At 41.6% G+C, this 21973-nt stretch overlaps 1 protein-coding gene across 6 annotated transcripts in view; it reads right to left on the reverse strand.

Annotated features, from left to right (window-relative positions):
• Positions 1 to 21973, reverse strand: part of LOC104937635 (serine/threonine-protein phosphatase 2B catalytic subunit alpha isoform) — a 62382-nt gene that overhangs the window by 3653 nt on the left and 36756 nt on the right. Inside the window, exons 6-15 of one of the 6 annotated variants that reach the window (XM_010753913.3) lie at positions 21420 to 21559; positions 17774 to 17851; positions 16131 to 16225; positions 8550 to 8675; positions 7794 to 7865; positions 6299 to 6325; positions 5158 to 5242; positions 4393 to 4490; positions 3898 to 3906; positions 1564 to 1593 (exon numbers count right to left, since the gene is read on the reverse strand). In XM_010753913.3, coding sequence (XP_010752215.1) covers positions 1564 to 1593; positions 3898 to 3906; positions 4393 to 4490; positions 5158 to 5242; positions 6299 to 6325; positions 7794 to 7865; positions 8550 to 8675; positions 16131 to 16225; positions 17774 to 17851; positions 21420 to 21559 — 760 coding nt within the window. The remainder of the gene's footprint in view (positions 1 to 1563; positions 1594 to 3897; positions 3907 to 4392; positions 4491 to 5157; positions 5243 to 6298; positions 6326 to 7793; positions 7866 to 8549; positions 8676 to 16130; positions 16226 to 17773; positions 17852 to 21419; positions 21560 to 21973) is intronic. The other 5 variants (XM_019279420.2, XM_010753920.3, XM_019279421.2 and 2 more) reach the window with 5 other exon arrangements.

Here is a 21973-nt window from a genome sequence, read left to right on the forward strand (position 1 = left end):
GTCAACTCTGCTTTATTCAGTTCAGTGGGGGCATTCGTGGAATTGCCTCATTATTCCAATATTCAGCTCGATCGAGTTTCATTTCAGCCCGGTTTGACTACAAAAAGTTGAAAATCTTGTTACATCCACCTTTCATAAAGGCCGGAGGTCTTAATGGTGATAAATACTATGATTGCAAAGACGATGACCCTTTTACAAGAATGAGTGAGAGGGGGGGTGGTGTCATTTTTTTTTTTTTTAAGAGGACAATTTGGGGAGCGTGGAGAGGAGGGGGCATGATGGGTAGTGTAGTTGTGTTGCTGCATAGCACAGGTCAGACACAGGTTATTAGCAGCTCACAGGAAAGAACACAACACAGCAGGGCCACAGAGGATCCACATGGAGAGAGAAGCAGAGAAGTGTCTCGACACTACAATGGACTGTCCTCTATGGGGCTAAAGAGGAAATATTGGACAAATCCAACGTAAATAGCAGCTGGCAAACTACTATTTAGCTCGCAGTTGAGGTTGTTCTTGCGCCAAAGGCGATGTCAATAAAAAGTGATTTTTTTGTTTTGTTTAGGGAGAATCCAATTTCGATTTTAAAGCCTCCTGTGGAGCGTTTGTCTCTGCTAATTCAGATTCAACTCTAAAAAGAAGACTGTAGTATTATTACGTTAATACAACAGCAACAACAATGCACAACTGCTTCAGTTGTTTCAAAGGGGAATATACCATTATGAGCTTTCATAGCAAGACTTCACTGTATTGTGTGAGGGCAGAGCAGGGGCTACACTATCTCTCCAAACTAAGAGATAAAACGCAGCAAAATGATAAGTGTGTGACATAGCACACTGTTGAATGTGTGTGACTTTGTTCACATATTTTCTGCAAATCTGTTGTTTCCTTCCCTCTATTCTACATGATTTCGCCATCAGTGTTGTAAACTCCTAGACAAGATCCACCAAACACTGTGTGAAGAAAGCCGATATTGATATTTGTGATTTATTTTTTTTTGTGACTTATCAGCTGACACAAAAACATCTGCAATAAACTATTATTAGCTACTATAGGGGTCAGGACAAATCCAGTTCTACAGGATATGTTCTCTGGTATCTCTGGCAAAAGGTCAGCTGAGTATCCGGATGACCTGATGAAGGCCATATCTTCACACCTCCTACATTATGTGACTGTTAATGTGCATTTCCTCAAGTGCAATCTCAATCCTAAACTTGGATAGTCTGATAATTTTCCATAAAAGATGCATCAACAGTGATATTTATCAAATAAAATAGTAAACTAAAATTACATTCAGTGTTTGCTTTGCGCTCACTCAAAATCACACAGTCTGATCTCTGCGATTTTGAAATCTGTGCTATGAAATCCATTCCCCTTTAAAACACGTATGACCACAGGATTTCCCTAATGACTTGCTTATTTTTCTCTGTTAATATTATGCCACAATTTGTTAGCCCAAACACCCAACACACTCTATTCAAGCACCAGCGAGATGGATGAAAACCCAGCGGAGCCCCCTGTCTATTGCCATGAAAAGCAACAGAAGAGGGCGGCCAGACCCATTTACCTTCGTCAGCCTCAATAGCTTCAATAGTAGCTGAAGAGAAGAAGAGGGGGGTTGCAAAACGAATGAGAGAAGTGAGCAGAGGAGTTCATTTTGTCCCAGGAACAAGTCAATGAGCAGCAAAGACAGCCAATGCCGACAACAAAGGTTAATGTCAATCTCCACATTTTATGACAAAGGACACATGGATGTTAGCAAAGAGGGGGAGAGGAAGAGGAGAGGAATGAGCCTTAGCTTTTTGATGAGTTCCAGATCTGTAAAGGTAAAGTGACACATGTTTGTGGCAGTGAACGACTCTCACGGGGAGGATCGCATCTTTGAGATCACTTTAAAAGAAGCCTGACAAAAGAATCCATGTAGTGACAGAAAAAAATAAAAATAAATAAATACTGCAGGGACGAACACTGATAGCAGATACAGCACGCTAAAGCTGGAGATATATTAGTCGTTTACTGTTCGGCAAATATGAGCATACATGGAGAATGGCAAACAGGGACAACAGTTCGAGTGCATGTGTGATTGTGGGTTTGGCTTAAAGATGGGTGTAAAGTCGAAGCGCTGTGGACACATAGAGCAGCGTTACTGTTGTGTTGTGTGCAACATGAAGCAGCATCTGGAACTGCACGATTAGCATCTTTTGATATGAGACATATATCAAAAGTGCTGGCTTACACTTGTGAAGTGCGAGGAGGGGGAAACCTTTGGTATATTAACCACTTACCAATGTCTTTTTACAGTCGTCCTTGAGTTCATAAATCGACATACAGTACAAGTGTGTAAATCAGCTTTACACAAAGACAGGGATGAGGCAGAAGGTGGCGGCAAAGTGACAGCTATACAGTACTGAAGACTACAGAACATACTGTCATGAGGATGAGAGAAAAAGGACAAAAAGGCACGAGAGCAACAAACCGTAAACAGAATGGTAGATGGAGTCAACATTACAGTAGAAGCACACTGGTGTCTGCCTAAAAGGAGGGGGGCAATGTGATTCTACCAATGTTGCAACAGGAATCTCTAAACATCACTCTACCTTCACTGGGGTTCTCTTTAGTGTCAGCTGCTTCAAAATGGCTTAAAAAACAAATACTCAGCTTCCATATTCATATATGTCAAACCTTAGGACTGTCATTGTTAAGCAGGTCATTAGCAGAAACACAATTCTGGTGGTTTCAATCCCAAAAATACTCCAAAAAATGCAGTTAATGCTCGGCTAAAACTTTAATACATGGTGTCGAAAAAACTCATTTTAATTGGATGTTCTCCAGTGTAGGAATTTAGAGTTGTTTTCTTATTACTGAATGTTTGAAGGATGTAAAAGCGCCCCTGTCTTTTGAGCCAAAATCACTCGAGCTAAAGAAGAAAACAGAATCCCATCCTCCCTAATTGAGATACACAGAATTGCCAACTTTGTCTAGATGTTATTTCATTTCAATTTCGTCACTTCTCCTCCCACAGGAGGCTGCAAATCAAAACTCACCAACACCAAATGGGCCCAGTTAGGAATCTGTGACCGATATTCTGTTACATGATTAACAAATTTCATATGCTAAAGCTTAAAGTGAAACTATGTAACTCCTGAGATTAAAAAATAACACATTCTCGATGTTAGATGTTAAAAAAACACACTCTTGCTCAATAGACTTTATAAATGTTATGAGTTTTTTAGAGTTTCTTCCTATGACCGGAATCTTCTTCTTGTTAATGTTTTAGGTAGATATCGCTGCATAATGTGACTTATGTATGTTAGAGTTGTAAAACAGAAAGTAACATGCTTAACTCTTATTTGCTACTTGTGGCCACAGTGGTCACTGTTCAGCAAATGTAAGTTATGATACACAAATTCTTATAAAGATGAGATTTTGCTTTTTTAATGTGAAGTCTACTGCTTTATGAAAGTGCTAGCTGATGTTGTGTGAGAACCTGTGAGAGGAGAGGGAAGTTGTCTTGATTTCTGCTTTAGTTTGTGAATGAAAAGGCAGACGGCACATGTCCCTCTTTCATTCACAGTTGCTTTGTGTTAATTCCAATTCATCCTTCAGATCACAGAGTGTCCCGTCTTCTATCCTGACGGAGCACTGCTGAGATCCTCGACTAGCGCTCAAATGGACAATAAAGTGACCATTTCTGTCAGGAGTCCAAGATAATTTGAAGTGTTTGTAAAGGTGTTTCCAGAAAGCCTTTACTTCCTCACTGCAGCAGCTTGTCAAACTCATTTAGGGAGTGTTTGGAATTCAACATAAGAGGGTGAACTGAACGCTATACTTGTCTCACAAAAACGAAAGGAAAAAAAGAAATAAAAATAACACAACAGAATACTTGCACAACCGATTATACCTGCAGTTTCTAGGGAGAAAGGAGAAAGAAAAAGATACAGGTAATATTTGAGATAAAACCAGTGGAATACAGAGAGAGACGGGGACGGGAAGACAGGGTATTAATGCGAGACATCAGGAAGGAGGCACATTAGAGAAGACAACGGGACAAAGAAAATCTGCTGAATGTATCTGGCATTGTTTGGAAAGAGGGGGCTGGAAATATAACTTGATATTTCAGAGTAGGTTATCCAGGAAAATTAACTAAACATGCAGTATAGAAAGGAGACTGAGTGAAGCTGCCAGAAACATTTAACTACACTTACAGTATTACTTTGAGGCAGCAATTTGAAATTCCAGAAGGAAATGGGGAAGGAGTCTAAATATATAGTATCCCCTAAACACTGAGCTAGCACTTTATTCATGGTATTGCTGTGTAAGGGGAATTTAAGTGTGTGTGAAGATCCGCTCTGGGGGCCAAAGCTCGGGGTCTCTGTGTACTTGGTGACAGTCTTACCATTCTGCAGCTTTTCTTTGCCACCGGACAGCACTCCGCTTGGTAGCATGCCTGTTGGAGTCAGTCCCTTCAGTGTCAGCACACTCTCACTCTCCTCTCTGAAATATCAACACAGAAATAGACACATTACTTACTAGGAATCACTTCTCTGAAGTTGGCTAATCTAACACTGACTAAACAAGTAAAGAATCGATTGCTAATGTAGATTATAGATAGAATATTAAAGTTTTTGGCCACTTGGGGGCAGTGGAACAAACTGAAAGCACAATATGGACATGTCACCTCCTTATAAAGATAAGACAGACATGCTTCAACATTACAATTCATTGAAAGTTGTGTTTCAGGCCACCTGAAGAATATTCGTCCGATATTAACTCTTGTTTTATCTCTGTTTTGGCCTCCACCAACACCCATCTGACTTTTTATCTGGTAAATGCTCTACTATGTTCACAAGCTAGATGCTAACTGTGCCTGTCTGTCATTAAGTGAGTTCATCTGAGCTTTTCAGAGCAGCGAGACTGAACCAAAGCAGTAAAGCTACGGGCAGTGAAACCAAAACAATGAGCTAAAAGGCCCTAACATGATTCAAAGAGCTAAGAAGAGTTGGGTAATAATTCTTCTGTGAGTTAATTGCTACAAATAACACCTTTAAAATACACACAGTCATCTGATCTTCATATAAAAGTATTGATTAGTGTAGCTTTAAATATTCATGGAGTAGTATTGAAGGTAACAGGACAATGGTGGACTTTTATGTTTGCATACCTGAGCACAGAAAATACTCTGGCCATCTTGCCAATGGCACGGATCTTGTTGCGGATGACCTCCTTACGGGCAGAAGCTGTAGCACCTGGAGGGGTCAGAGGTTAGACACGGTCATAAAAACTTTGACTCATGCATACCAAACCATGTCCTGTGGAAGTGTAATTCTCACTGCATCGTCTGTCTGTCCTGTGTGTTTGTTTCAACCTCTAAATGTCTTTATTCTTTAAGCCTCATGAAATTTAGTAAAGACACAGCGAGTCTTTTGGACTATTAGTTTTATCCAGACATGAATCAGACACAATGCAAACACAATGTGGTTATTGAAGCCTGAAGTTCAGATCATACGAATAATTTGAATCCATCCACACGTCACAACAACTGAGTAGTTCTCAGCATTCAGTGCGTTCATGCTGCCTTTCTTTATTGCACCTCTAGTAGTCTTCAGTTGAAGTCCCTTTAACTTGTACATACTATTTCCCCTAGGTCATAACATAATCGTTTTAAACCTTGTTATATCATCTGTAAATGTCCCGGTCCTTGTCCAAACATGTCTTTACTGTACATTCAATAAGTGAACTCTAACTATATGAATTTTCCTGTGCTGTGTTTTGGTTGTGGAGGATTTTTCCTGCACTGGAAAACAAAACTTTGTTTAAGGGGACCGTTTGTGCAGAATAACAGTTTCAAGGCCCCGGGGAGTCAGTTTGGAAAATGCATGAGTATGGAGGATGGAAATGGAGCTGATGTGTGGTGAAAGGCTGGGTAAAAGAAAAGAGCTGACAGTCTGACGTCTAGTTTGAGACTCTTCCTCTCACCCTTTGCCGAATACATCATTGTTACTGATCTCCTGTAACAGCCCTACTTATCTTAATGTGTGCAGCAAAAACATTGATTTGGCTAATGAGAATGACCTTTAAATAACTTTTATGTCAGATTTGGCCTTGGCTGAAGCAGGAGCAGGTAAGTGTAACATTACTGCGTGGAAAACAATTAAAATGAGATCAATAGAAAGACTCAGTGGTTAGTGTTAGAAGGTGCTTTAAACAGAGACGTTAGTTGACAGACTTCTTAAATGCGCAGAGCAAGCACTGGCCAAAGGTCTATCTACCTCTGCAGACACCATTACGGCTAATGTTTGTACCTTTTTTAGGGGGGTATATTAGCTGTCCTTCTCATGAAACACCCCCAGAAGAGAAGACAAATGAAAGGACAGAGAGATCAGTGGAGGACTGTAGAATGAAAAAGGAGGCGGCGGAGAGGGGGCGGATGGCGAAGAAATAAGAGGCAAGATAGCACAACAAGTGTAAAGAAAAAAAAGCGATGCCTTGAACACAAAACTCTGGAAAACATAGAAAAGAGAAATTAGATGAGGTAAACCAAGGTAGTGACAACATCACAGCATGAGAGAGAAAGAAAAAGAAAGAGAGGGAGAGAAGAGAGTGCAAAAAAGTAGTGAGGTCTGAAATATCAACATAATGGCAAGTGGAAACCGTGGAAAAAGAAAAGCAAATAAAGAGCAGGGCAACCAAAGGATTATCAGAGATTATAGTACAGAGAAGGAGATCATGAGTGAGAAAGACAAAGGAAAGAACAACCTGATTGTCAGCAAAGTGAAAATTAAAATCTATGAGAGAAAGAAAATGAGCTTAAGACAGAAGAAAAGTGAATGTGAGGGCAAGAAAATGTGAACATAAACAAAGTGGATCAACTGAAAGCACCGAGTGAGTGAGTTGGTGGAGAATGATGAGATGTTAAAGGGCGGCTAATCATTTGAGGGAATGTACGAGTTGTGCCAAATCAATATAAAACTATAATATTTTACATATTTATAGTCCCTGGTTATTGATTAGCCAATCATCTGAACTTAATTTCAATTAACCAAAGGAACGTGTACTTTTTATAAAAGGGTTTAAAATATGCTTGTAATCTGATGACATCCTGACATGCCACCCTTGGGTGGTGGAGTTTACTGTGTGAACCAGTAAACACAAAGAGCGAGAAGGAGGAGGTGGGGGAAGGACTGGTGAGATCATTTCCTGTTTGGCAGTAAGGGGTGGGATAGGCAGAGGGAAAACTGGTCATGTCATTGTAGATAAGCTGTGTCCGGGATCAAACAGATGACTCCAACTTGCTACCATAATACGACAATAAAAGACAAGAATACTGCGTGACTAACTGTGCTCTTTGAACCCCAGAGGACGCCTACTACAGAGTGCTTGGTAGAACAAAGTGTTAATGATTGTGTTCATGGCATAGCTACACTTTTGAGGCCTCAAATGTTTTTAGACTTTCAGACCATCTAACGATTTTCTGACATCCTGGGGAACTAAAAAAAGTATTTTCAAGCTGCTGAAGGCAGCACAACAATGATTCATTCAATCAGCCTTGTCTGTGTCATGTGTCAGCAGTTTTGGGATTGTCTCTGAATACACTGAAGAATGTTTTGAAAATTAAATATATTTAAACTGAATCTTGTGAAATAGGGCAGGCATGGTATGAGTAAAAAAAAAAAAAAAAAACACAACGAATGTGTGTGTTTGAGATTTTGTGTGTGTGGGACTCTATTAGCAGAGGACTCCCTCTAGTGGAGTTGAAGCAAACTGCAGCGAGAACTGTTGTCTGTCTGCCGAGCTTACCGTCCAGCTCCTCGTCAGTCGTCAGCTCATCGTTGGAGCAGATGCTCAATACGTTGACCAGCATCTCGGTCACTGTAAAGAAATAAAAAATTCATATTTTATGACTTGATTCTGAACATACCAAATTGATGAGTAAACCTCATGTGGATGTATTCGACCTCAAGTGTGTGTGGGAAGGGCGTCCAGCCATAAAAAGTCATGTGGCGCTATTTAGACGGACAAAGATTCACCCATGTGATCCCTCCACACACACACACAGACACACACACACACACAACGAGGGAGCAGCGTCCCTCGGTGACCCTGCAACATTGCTAGGAATGGTCCCGTGGGGAAGGGTCACACCCAAAACGGGCTTCCTGGAGTTAGTGCGTCAGTCACAGTTATGTGTGATTAATTGACACAGATGTGTCACATGCCTGGAACAATCTTCAAGGCAGTGAGAGAATTCAAACGTCTGCTCATGTTGCACTGACACACTTTATTTTATTTTATTTTTTTTTACAGTACAGGAACCCTTTAAACTAGCCTGTTGTGGTAAATATTATATTTATGACCTATAATTGACTATCCTGCACTGAGTGTTCTGTTACATTTCTTGAGGCTGGGCCATTATCATAACTGACTCGGGAAACTAATGTTCATTACAACTCATTGGTGCAAACGACATTTGGTGAAGTGCTTGTACTCAGTGTTGTATTTCATGTACATTACTTCCAAGGCATACTGGGAATGTGCGTGTGAACCCGTGCTCACCTTTCTCCCCGACAAAGGGCAGGGACCAGGTGAAAACATCCATGAAGTTGGGCAGCCAGTAAGGGTGAGGTGAGCAGTTGAACTGTCGGATGTTCATCACGTTGTTTTCGTACTTCAGCACTGCCGCTGGGGAGGGAAGGAAAAGAAGCGGAAGGGCGGCTGTTAAAATATGTCCAAATATATTATATTCGCTGAAGTAACATTCTGCTTTCTCTCTTTATTGTAACGTGTGTATGTATGCTGGAAACTATAACAACTTTATTTTCTTCTACGTCTATAAAGTGGTCTGAAAACAGGATTTGAGTCCGCTCATCAGCTCTCATTAACATCCAGATCCATTACCAGCCTTGGGTTGCTCCTGACCACCACTTAGAAATACTGTGTGGCCACAGCAGCTGGTACATACCAAAGTACATACTGCATCCCTTTGTTAGTCCACCAAGTTATCAGCTCAGAAAGAAATACCCACAAAGTGCTCAGACCAAGAAACAAATAAAGCTGTAGGAGAATATCGTCATCTGAGGAGCTAACAGGGTACGCATTAAATGAAAATATCCAAAGAATGAGCAGAAGGATCATTAAATTCTCAATAATATTAAAACATATTCTTCCTCTTAAGAACTTTTTTTATTAAACTGGCATTTTGTTTCTTTCGCTGTTTTTTAAGCCATCCCCTGAAGAGCTGAAGCATTTCTTATTAATGTGTTTTTTTTTATTTATTGTGAAATGTTCCACTGTGTTTTTCTCATCTACCTTTCCTGGTTAATGATTCATTAGCTGCAGGTGCTGTGTGCAAAATTTGGCTTAAAACGTGACCGAGAAAAGCGTGAAGTGGCCAGAAAAACACACTAAAACGTGGCCTGGATGTAACTCAAAACTCTGTCCGACGCTCTCAGTCAACCTCTGGGTGATGACACTGAAAGAAACGGATTATTGTACTATCATCGGCAGCATTTGTCAATCACAGGAGAGCTAATATATACACAAAAATGAGATGAGATGTGTACTACACAAGCATCAAAATAAATGAAGGCAGCCAGGGTTTGGGGGTTAAAAGAAAAAAAGAAAAAAAGAAAATCAATCCCCATTTTCCCCCCTCTGGAACATTTCCTCTGCATATTGATTACCACTCCCAGTGGGTGAAACATGTCTGTCACCACAGAAACACATGGCTCAGCATTTGGGCTCTCTGAGGCTGAGCACTTTTCATTAATTAACAGAAAACCATCAATTTCTGGTGAAGGGGGGAAAGCAGACCAGCCAGAGACAGGAAGCTAAGGTAATGATAGGCAATTCTCATAACAGCAATGAACTCTGGATGATGATAATTTTCCAGGCAATCTGACATCCTGGAACTGCTTACTCTTACTGACCTGCTTTTGACATCGTCGGAGTCAAAGAGTCCTTCTCATGCTGCTTTTAATGCTTAAATATATTAAAATCTATGTATGTGCTGTGTCATTTCACAAATTTAAGAGTAAGATCACAAGGAACTTGTTCAAATATAGTATAGAAATAGATCAATTTGCTTCTTGCTCAGACTTCAGGCAGCCGCTCTCATGTCCGTACGTAAATATGAAGCGACAGCCAGCAGTCGGTTAGCTTAGCATAAAGACTGGGAACAGGGGGAAACAGCTAGCTTCGCAGTAACTTCCTGGAATCTCATAACAACAACAAAAGTCCAGGAAATCCATGAAATAGTCTGGCACATAACCCCTTAAATTATTAAAGCTGTTCTATTAATCATGTAACAGTGGAGACTGCAGTGGGTGTGGGCAGGTTGGTGTTCACAGTGAGGGTGTAGAGGGCAGACAAACATCATCAAAACATCGGCTGAGTGATGCGTAATTAAGCCCCTTCAGCCTCGTCACAGTACATAAAGAAATACTAATTTGAACCAATTTGACCTCACCTCACCTTATTTTAAGATTATTTTACAGAATGCCTTATCATAATCACATGGTCGTCTCTGTGTACTGCTCACATAGAAACCACCTCCCAAACACTGACCACAGCTTGCCCCGTGATTAAGGCATAGTGTGAACGTGGGTGCTGAGGAAAACATGAGGGCCGCCAAACATAAATATATCCACGCTGTACATAGAGATCCCAGCGACTCTCATACATGAGGCCAGTCGGGTAGCCCAGATTTGGGGTAAGCGGACACCGTGGCCGGGTCACCATGGGGGACTTTCCTGCCTCGGCCTCTCTCGGGTCGGGAATAGCAAGTCATCAAACCTGGCATCCGAAGCAGCTATAACCCTTGGTCGTAACACAAATCGGGTCAGAAAACATCCTGCTAGGCTGGGGTTTGCCTCAGTCTCTGTGTGTGTGTGTGTGTGTGTGTGTGTGTGTGTGTGTGTGAGGAATCAATGAGGCACGGTAATGCATATAGTGCAGTAACTATGCAACCAAAGTGGTCCCTTAAGTATTGCAAAGCATTACATTCCACTGCCGTCACCTCTTTATCCCAGGCTGCACAATTGAACGCACACACCCTCCAACACAAACATGAAATCTCCTACATTGGAACATCCATATACTGTATTATGTGTGGCATTATTATCAATATCGGCAAAACACTCCTGCGCGGTGCGATCAGAAAAGCTTTGACACACTGCACTCAGACGGACGACGTGGGTGTTTGTGTGTGTGCGTCGGCGTGCATGAAAGCCGTCGCACGCGTGGGCAGGCGTTGCATAAACATCACATACTGCATAAACATCGGTCCAGGCGCTTGATTGAATGCAGCCATGGAAGCCTGCAGGGAAAAAGGCAGAGCGGGGGAGAAGGTCAGCTCCCCTGCTGTCGCTCCTTCAAATCGGATTCCCTTTAAAGGAACAGAGACACCCGACAACCTCCCCCGTGCGAAACAAAACAAAACTGTTGTCGGTCGAGCTCCGGGTACGCTCAGGTCAAGACCCACTTTATTTTTGGGGGGCGGATATTCCATTAAACATGCAGATGAGGATGACAAGGAGCAACCGTTTGCTTCCCCCGTTCATCAGAACACGCTTTGCTACAAATGCGCGATTATGTGCAAAGTTATTTCTCATACAGCGGGAGGGCACAGCTCTTGCGGCGAACCAGCTGTGAGCTCTGTGTTCAACTCCACGTCTAAATTTAACACCGCATGACAGCCACTAGATGTCTCTGCTGCTCTGGTGGTGGTTAAACGGGGTAGCTGAGGCCAAAGCTTGCTGTCACGGTAACACAGATATTGTGAGGTGACGCCCCGTTCATTGATTATTCATAAGGGAGTGCCTCAAGCCGGTTTCCTTGGTAACAAGCACTGTTAAATCTGCTTTGAGATCAGGGGGAGATTCCCACTGTCCTGCCCTGACGCTTAATGCTGACTGCATATCTGTCTCTAAGGCCTCTTATATCAAGTTCCACTGGATTAGTATTCCATGCCAACCCTTTTAGACCTTCTCGGTCCATTACAGTCAGCGCTCTGCTTCCATTAGATGGCAGACATGTGGATGGTCTGAGACTGAATGTAGCCCATCTCCAGTCGAACAATGCATGAGTGGTTTCTCATTCATTTTCAGTGAATACATTAATGAAACCATTTGCAGTACTCCCAACATTAATGTCTGCCGTGTTCACACAAGGATAGAGTCGGGACCTTGTCATGCATGAAAAAATATGGCTGCCTGAATTACAAGTACTTTCTGATTTTAAATTATTATTATGCCGGTCCACCAGCTTTCAACAACACCACTCAGTCTTCCTCAGTGGATGGCGGAAGTTTTCGATTACATGTTATCAAAGTTTGAAATAATAATAATAAAAAAACATTTTAAATATCTTAAATCAAGTTCCACTTACATAATATCTTTAAGGTTGTTTTCATCTTAACTAAATGACTCACTTACTGGCTTAATCTGGAGTTTTTAAACCACATCTTAAGGTCTTCTTCAGTGGACAATGTTTGCTCAGTTAGTCATGGATACAGCTCAATATGAAGGATTTTAGTTTGACTGATTATTACTATTATTTAATATTATTAGTAGGAGTCAAAACTACCCAACCCTTCACTCGCAGACTCTCGCAATGTTCCATATTTGAGCACATAATGTAACGTAATGAGGTTTAGATCCCTGTCGGTATGGAACACGATGAGCCTGATGACAAGATGTTCTTCATTTTTCTTGTTTGATGCAGCATGAAAAGTTTCGTAACTGAATCGTGTTTACAGAAAACTGAGGGGAAGCCCAGTTATGACCGGAGTGATAACAGATGGGTGGGCATCTGCAGCCAGGGATACTCTTCTCGCTGCCACTCGTGGCGAGGAGGGGGAAAAATGAACTCCCTGCTGTTCTGGCGTCATCACTGCCCTAGCTTCCATCCTGCTATTTATTCCAGTGGCAGGCCAATCAAGCCACTCCATTTCCTTTCTCTTCAAATCACCCATCTCTGCTACCCACCAATCAGCACATAACCTCAGGCAGGAAACCACGTAAAAAAGCGAATCATGTCTAGCTTGACCTGTGGTTGAACCAAAATGACGTCCTGACCCTTCCTCTTGGCAACAGCACTTTCCTCTTTAAAAAAAAAAAAAAAAATTAATTCAAGTTTCCACTCCATCAGTCCGTTCCTGTTTCTACCTCATCGTCAAACAACAACAGAAGAGAGGAATGAGCGTTCATTCATTTGGTTATATAAAGTTTAACAGGTGTGAGATGGATCTAACCCAACCAATCCCTCACTGTCTCCAGGGCGAAATAAAAGATTAGCGTCAACAGCATTGGCAAAAACACTGTCGCTTCGCTTTTATTCCATCCAAGCACCATAACCATTACGATTCAGTTGTTGGCTTTCGGGACCAGTCAGTAATGATGCAGCAAAAAATATTCCATTAATACAAAACCGCAAGCAATCTCCATAGCGCATAACTGCCAACTGCACCCCCCCCTTTCTCCTCTCCTCCCCCTCCCCTCCATCTCGCTCTCTCCACTGCAGTCACTTCAGGACTCAAAACAGTGAAAGCTCAAACAGTGAAAACTGCTACATCACTGCTGCTGCTGTGTTTTCATTTAACACAGCTCCCTTGCCAGCTCGGTGGGTGCAGGGGTGCAGGGGTCAAGGCTGCGAATGGAGAGCTGGTCAGCGCCTGACAATTACTGCAAAGCCAACAGTTTGACTTGAGAGAGAGAGAGAGAAAAAAAAAAGAAAAAGCGAGTGATGGGTGGCATCTCGAAGCTGGACTCGCACTCCGAGCATCATTCATGTCCTGGTTATCCTGACTCAGCTACAAGTTCAATTTACGTCGTGGCGGAGGAGTTTTTCCTGCCGTGTTTATGGTACCTCATAGATATCCTCCGCCTCCGCTTCTCTGACGGGAGGTGCACTCTTCGTCGCCGCCGCCAACCCCCCATACACACACACACAGAGGTCTCATTGGTTAATCTGGCCAACTCCCAGCACTATATTGATGGGATCTCGCTGATGTCTTCCCCTCCCTCCCCCCTCTAAGATTTATGTGCCCGCTCGATTGGCCATCAATCACGGGACATGCTCAGTGGGCTCCGAGCTCCGGCAAGAAGCTAAGAGCAGACCAATTCATTACAGAGGCTTTGGTTCTACCGGTGAACCCCACCCACATGACTGATTAGAAGAGCATCAACAGGACTGATAGGGCTGTATTGGTTAGCTGTGCCTGTTCATGGAATTGTGTAACTGTGAGGGGGGGATACATCAAGCAGAGTCAAGTAAATGATTGATAAAGTGAATTGGAAACCAAGTAATTACATAAGCACAACTTGAGAAGCTTTAAGAGCTTTAACATTAAATCTCTGGGAAGACCTTTAGCTTGAGGGATGTTTATTTGCTTGGGAATTATTCTTCCTCTGCTATTATATTTGTATTTTAAGCCAGGAGATCTCTCTCGCGATAGATTTATCCGAAGAGAAAAGTGTGTCTTATTTTCAAGCAGACAGTGAATGATGAGAGAAATAAAGAACATGCAGTCCTGCGAGGTAAGATGTATCTGTGTGCCTGAACGAAGCCTGTTCTATAAACAAACAGAGTAATCTTTTTCTTTTCAGATAACCGCTCTTGCTCCGGGAGGCATTTTATCAGCTGAAGGTCAGCCAGTTGCAGCCAAGACCGAGTTGCAGACAAAATCATTTGAGATCCTCCCGACTGTTCCATATCGAGCTTGAGAGGTGCAAATGATTTGCCAGGCAATTGGTCGCCAAAACTAAAAACAACATGCGCCTGACATCACTTTGTTTGTTTGTTTGTATTGTGTTGTGTTGACTGTGAGCCCTAGGAAGATTGGTTGGCATGGAACAAATGGGGTCCTAATAATAAACAAACGAATAAGGCAGGCAGACAGGCAAACTGCCCGACGTTTCTTGACTATCCGTATTGTGCAGGGAGGGAGGCATGAAGGCAGCTGACGGGGAAAAGAGCAAACAAATGAAACTTAATCTGCGATCAAAGAAACGCACCTGCAAACGAGGCCAAAAGAAAACAACAACAACAAAAAGAAAAGAAAAGAAAAGAAAAGAAAAAAAAAGACATCTCTCGCTCGCTCCCTTGTGTAATATACTTACACCAGCAGCACTGCAGCATAAAACTGTTATGGCATTTCATCACGAGACAAATTGCAAAACAGCGTGCACCAGGCACCATCGCTCTTTCCTTCCCATTTCCATTTCCTGTGGTTTGCCCACCACCGCCCCCGTCCAAAACATGCCCCACAGCCAAGGCAGATACTGTCTGTTCTCTAGGGGGGGAAAAGTGCTGACTCACAGCACAAAAGGCAAGCCTATCTTGCTGCGTGGGCGTCCGTAGCACTGCATAGGGTGCCGGCAGGTGCCAAGTGAACCAGCGCAGAGCCATTTCATTTTCATCCCTGAACTGACCTGAAATCAGTGTTAGAGATTTTGTTGATCAAAGCACAATAGTTTAACCAAAATGTTGGTTTCTATGGATATGGGGCAGAATGGCTGTCCAACAGCTACATACACTGTATGAGTGAAATTTTTAATAGGATATCTGATCATATATAAACTTCTTCTTAGATTCAAAGTGCTAGTTCAAATGCTAGAATGCTGTGTATCCTTCTAATAAAAGACTAAATAAGAGATTTTATGGCCTTCTAAAGCTCCATCAAGCAATATTTTTTGATATTTTTATATCGACTCCAAGACTGTGGTTTTCCGTAATCGCAAAAGGTTGTCAGTACGACCAATCCAGCTCAGGATGAACACTCCAGTCTTCAGCTTTGAGTCACTTTCAGCTCATTTTGTTCGCTTAACTGGTTTTCTGGTGGTGGAGTCCAAATCTAAAATCCTGTTAATACTATTCCCCAAAACAAAATCCCATAACAAAACTGTATGACGCTTGCCCAGTACAAAATGACTAAGTGCTGAAGTAAACAAATGACTAGTGAGGAGAGTCAAAAACTAGCAAACAAGACCAGGACATTTATATCAGGAGTAAGTGGTCCAACCAGTAACGACCAACAGCAGTTCTCCGCCTCCACCCATGTCGCCCTCTGGCAAACTCATAAATATGATATTGCGGTACTCGTGTGAAGACTGAGAATGACATATTTCTTCTGCTTACCTTTGTTGTTGTAGACATCTAGGTAGTTGGGTGCTGAGAAGATGGTGATAAGGGATGGGAAGCCAGTGGTCTGACTCTTTCTGTACATGCGATATCTGTGAAAGCGTCCAAAAGGAGAGGTTAGCATTAGTAGACAATTGCATCATTTTATTCTTGGATTAATCACCGGTGTTCAACCCTCGGGATATGGTTTGCAGTGACAGTTTTTATGGCTTGTTTTTTTTTTTTAACTATGACTGTGTGTTTGCCTTGTAAGCAACTTGGCATCGCCTCAGGAGAGTAAATCCCTGTGTTACACGTGAAACATGCCCTTAAGTAGTCATCATACTGAGCCAACTCAGCATTCAAACCAAACTACACTGATCTCCCAGCAAATGTTTGTGCCGTGTTTGGTGGTTTGGATACTTGGAAAGGAATAGAGCCTTAGGTAAACAACGTACTAACTCAGATGATTTATTTGCTGCACCACACCCTGCAGCAACTATTTACAGAGATATAAAAAAGGTTTTCAAAAACACAGAAGGAACTCAATAACATTATTACATGTGTGGTCTAAGGTGGCTTGGGGCAGAAACCTCATCTGAGACATGGCAAGGTGTCCCATGTGACCAAGCTGTGGGAGTGCAATGGTAAACAACTGTGTGCTGTGCATCCCACCGCCTTAACCTCGCTCAGAGGGAGATCGGCTTGACACATCCACCCACCTGCCCGTTTTAAAAACCAAACTTTTCAAAGAGGCTTTCAAGTGCTTTTGTTAGAAATCCAGAGCGCGCTGTTAGTTCCTGATGAATAATAGATGAGGTGGGTAGTTGTAAAGCACTGTATGTGTCTGAATGTGAAGTAAACAACATATCGTCGCCGTCCAATGAAAACAACAGAACTCCTTTTTTGATGATGCATATACTTTTCCATCTACGGCTAAGCATTCAGAATCTTAGAGCCCAATGAAATAATGTTTCTTACATCATGTATGTAGGAGAGAGAGAGATGGAGAGATAGCTTTGGATAAATAACATGCACGCACATCAGTGTCAGATGGCCATGAGCCTGGTCTATGCTGATTTCAATCTAAAGTAGAGAAACAGCTTCGTTCAAATCGATGTACTAGGTGGAAACATGTAGGACAGCCTTGATACTGATAGTTTACCAAATGAGGTGGACATCAACAGGAGAGTTGAGGCTCAGAACCACCACATCATGTTTCACTTTAGCTCATGTAAATTGGATCTAATGGTTCACTGATGACTGTGTAAACAGATTTTCATTTCTGGTGCTAAATGTGCCTGATTACAACGTTTTAGTTTTATTTTATGAGCTAGCTTGTGAGAGTTTTTCATCCTCCTGAAAAAAAAGAAGCAGATTTTTGGACATATGTACATGGTTTCCATCAGACAGCAATGATACTTTTTTTTAAACCACAGTTCTTGACAGGAGCTGCATGAATCATACTTGTCACATCACATCTGGCCCACTGACTCCTCGTGTCGGATTCATTTTCATTTCTTGGATTAACAAGACTTCTCTCAAAAGTTCAGCCTTCGCCGAACCTGCCCCCCCAGAGCACCGGGGGGAAGCGTTTCATTTAATACCCAGGTCTAAATCACTCTGCTGTGTGACGCATGATGAAATGCCAAAACACTCACCCAGCATCCTGCGCTTCATGGGCCCGGATGATAGATAATAAGTTATTGTGTTGTAGAAAGTCACAGACTGCAGGGTAGCTGTTGAATAGAGAGACAAACATTTGGTTTACTCACACATCAAGAAAAACCCCAGTAAGATGAAGAAGAACAATCAATAGAAATAACTAAATAAGTCATGGGTCTTATTGATTGTGTTCAGAGAAACAGTGGATATACAACACTGAGTTCAAGCTAAATTTGTTCTAAAACCAACTGTGGCTCATAAGGAGGAATGTTGCTTTGAAGAGGTTGGCTGTGAATGAAGGCTTTTATACCAATTTTATTGTCTAAAAAAAGCCAACATTTTTATGAGCAATGACTCATTATCTAAATAATAACCTGTATAATGCTTAACTTTTAAACCAGCGTTTATACTTCACGAGCAGTATGTGTGATCCCTCTCAAATGAGGGATTTTATTTTAGAATGAAACTTAAAAAATGTCAAGTATGACACGTGGTTCATAGCAGGCCATTTCTTAAGGGGGGAAACAAAAAAGAAACATGAACACTGGGGAGTGTTAAAGTGTGTTTTATGCTCATGCTGATCTATTCAGTGTGTGAGCAGAGAGAGCAAAAAAAAAAAAAAACCCTCACTGCCAACTATCAAGCTACAGTAGGGTTTCAGGGTTTTCCATGCTACAACCTTTCATTCCTCTGCACCAGCTTCCACTGGAAATTTCCTTTGCTCACAATGAGAATGGCAGAAGACAACTCACTTACAAACAGCGTTTTTTTAAAAGGGAAAATGTCTTGCTCTAAAATCAAACTGCTATTAAAACGCCATTACCGCAACACTTTTGAGCGCCGCTTCTCAGCAACCTGATTAAAACCCCCGTGGATGTCAGGATTTGTGAATCGTGGGATGCTGTGTAATGAGCAAAGTGAGTGACAGCTCACAATGAATGAGTGACACCTTTTGCATTACATCTGCACACAACACTTAGTGAACGTGGGAGGATTTTTCAACAATAATAGGGGCTAAATTCATGTTTTTTTTTTTTTTGCAGTTTCATCTCATTTTAGGCTGATGAATAATAGATTAACATAAAAGTCACTTTACAGCTTTTCCTGTAAGGATGGATCAAATGAGGGCATCTCCATTACAATATGAAATGTCAAACATTTGTCATTGTGATTGGTTCGATCAGTTTTAAAACACGAGGTGTTAAAAGAGAGAAAGAAAAAAAAACATACGTTAACAATCGCAAAATAACAAAACTAGATAGTGCCTGTTCAAAATACAGGTTAGAATTTTGTATTAAGTTTTGTAATCTTCGCCAAACACCTTTGCAAAATCAGAAACAAAACAAAGAACAACACCCACATGCAGCCACCATACATTTTGGATTAAGCAAACAGTGCAAAGAGATTTGTTTTGTCTTGTTTGTTACAGACTCTGCATGACAAAACCAGCTGTTTTTATTTTAATTGCTATTCAGACACGACTCCCTACATAATCGACACAACACGCTGCTGCTGAGGTTTCATGATGACTGTGCTAAACTGTTGGGGAGTTTTGGTCAGGTCTAAAACAGAGTACACCGTTACTGCAGCTTTATTGCGTCTCTGAATGTAAAGCCTTTTGGGGTGTGCTTGTAATAAAAGTGTTATATAAGAAAATGAACTTTAATTTAACTGGCTTGTTGTTGTATGCATGCACCATGTTTGCCTTTTTATTTTATTTAATTAGTGTGAAAACCATGATAAGAGACGTGCAATGCAAACATGAGAACATATGCATTGACAATCACAACAAACATCTGCTGGAGAGGGATGTGAAGGAGGGAGTAGCTGCCAAAAGTGAATTAAAAATGCAATGAGTTTTTTTTTCTTTTGGAGAGGGGAAGAAATTAGGAATAAATGTTTTATTTCTCACTTGATTTCCTGCAGCAGATGCAGATCGATGCCATATGGAGCCGTTTGGTAGACAAGATACATTTTGGCCTAGTTTGTTTTTTGGCAGTTTGCATTTTCAGTTTAGAGCATTTCCCATCTGTCCGACAACAGGGCACAGATGTTAGTGAACTTCTTGGACAACATGAAGAGTCGTGCAAGAATTGACTTTATTGCGTGTAATCTAAGTGGTACATTGCACATTCGCCATGTTCGAAATTGAAGCTCTTAAAGTTGGTTTAATATCAACAGCTCTCAATTGAAAAAAGATGTGAAGAAAATCACTTTGGGCTTTCATCTACGCTGCTGAGCAGGGGCTAAAATAAAAGCAACCATATTCAAAACATGTGCAATTTCATGGCTGAACTGCGTTTTTTAAAAAGTTACGAGCATGCTTATGGCACTGGGGCTAAATTATTGGTTGCTGCAAGACAGGAGCAAGAAAGAAGTTGATGGTTTTTGTGGAGAGGTATTGAGGTATGGCTCTCTCCCAGTCTGGCTTAAACTGTCTCATAAATCCTGAATGCCAGTGTGATGCCAATTAGCGACCATCCCCTGGGCAGGCGAAGTGGAGGACAGTGATGAAAACAAACTCCAGAGGAATTTTGACCAAATGGCAGAAGGTTAATCAGGATGCTGGTACAACACAGAGGTGGCAGTCAAATCAGTTGTTTGGGGTAAAAAAGTAAAGGCCACATACTCTTTTCAGTAAATGACAACGTTAGCGGGCAAACATTCTTTATGGATCTGCAGTGTAATGGCTCAAATACACTAACAAAAGACATTAAGATGATGGGGCAAAATATGCCCTCGCAAACCCACAACAATAGCAGTGCTGGGAGTTCATTTCTAAGCATGGCCATTAAAATACTATTAAGTCAGTAGTTATGAAACACCTGTTATTAGATAAAGAACAACAAAAAGCATGAAAATGCATATAAGGAGCCTCGGGACACTTCCGACTACTGCTAGCTGGCCCAAGGCACATCGGGGCCAAGTAAGCATTGCTAAGGCCATAATGAGCGGAGGGAGCGCTCTCAGAGACAGGACTGTGCCTTGTGGTAATGTGCCAGTTCATTACATTTTGTGACAGTGCAAGCTGCCTGCTACGAGCATCTCCTCTGTTTGTTCAGTTAGTCAGCTCAATTTGAAGGTAATGTGGGTTACATAAATACTGGCAACAGTCAAAAGGGGGAGACTTTGGGACTACATGAAACACACACCGTGTTCTAACAACTACTGGTCTCCTACTCAGAGATGATTTGTTGATTTATTAACTCTTTGATGAAATGAGGATGATTTATTTTCCATTTTTTGTTTTGAAACATTTGTTTATTATTATTAAAGTACGTCATACCTGCCTTTATGTTAAAATATTCTGTCTTGGAAAATGTTCTTTGTATTGACAGTCAGCAATAAGGTTTGCAGAGATTGTGAAGCCAAAACTACTTAAGTCTATATAAATTTATATATATAGTATATATTTATCAGAACACAAGCTACTAAAATCCTGTTTTTAATTCAATGTCGGCTTAATATGAGACTGTCAAATGAGACCGCAGCAACATTGCAGATGCTATTCGATACAAGTGCTGTTATCCATCCTGGAATCCTTTGTGAAACTTTTCAAAGTTGTAAAAGAATGACCGTTACAGATATGAAATATGTCTTCAAACGTCACATTAGTCTAATTGTAAGAGACAAAATACTCACCTGTAGAAGTAGGAACAGCCTCGCACTGTGTTGTGTGTGAAATGCTCTTGGCTCTTCTCGTTCCCAAAGTCCTCCAGGGGGTCGGACCACAGCAGGTCGCACATTGGTCCGTATGCCGGAGGCTCTTTGAATCTGTCTAGCTGTGGAAGAAAAAGTAGGACTCTTGTCAGCCTGTTTGACTGGAAACATTGCACATGGAGAATGCGCACGTACTGCAGAGAAAATATTTTCGCTCCCTCTGCGAGAGCGACATTGGCGGCTGCTGCTGCTGCTGCCACGATCATGATTAAAATCGTGACTCCAACGAACATGTGCGCTCAAGTGATTTTTAATACTATTCAAGGCAGAAAGTATACACAGTATGGATGGAGTGTCAAAGACAGCGCTCATCTCATCTTTCAGTACCTGGACTAGAATTTTTAATTTTTTTTGAAGAGACATGGCAGCCATTCTTTTGGAGCAATGAACATAAATGACTTTGCTTTCAGCCAAGGATGGCTCTTTCTCGAACAAAAGCTTGTGGATTACTGGATGGGTAGCATGATGGACACTTC

Source organism: Larimichthys crocea, chromosome III, assembly GCF_000972845.2.
Source record: "Larimichthys crocea isolate SSNF chromosome III, L_crocea_2.0, whole genome shotgun sequence".
Taxonomy (NCBI): domain Eukaryota; kingdom Metazoa; phylum Chordata; class Actinopteri; family Sciaenidae; genus Larimichthys; species Larimichthys crocea.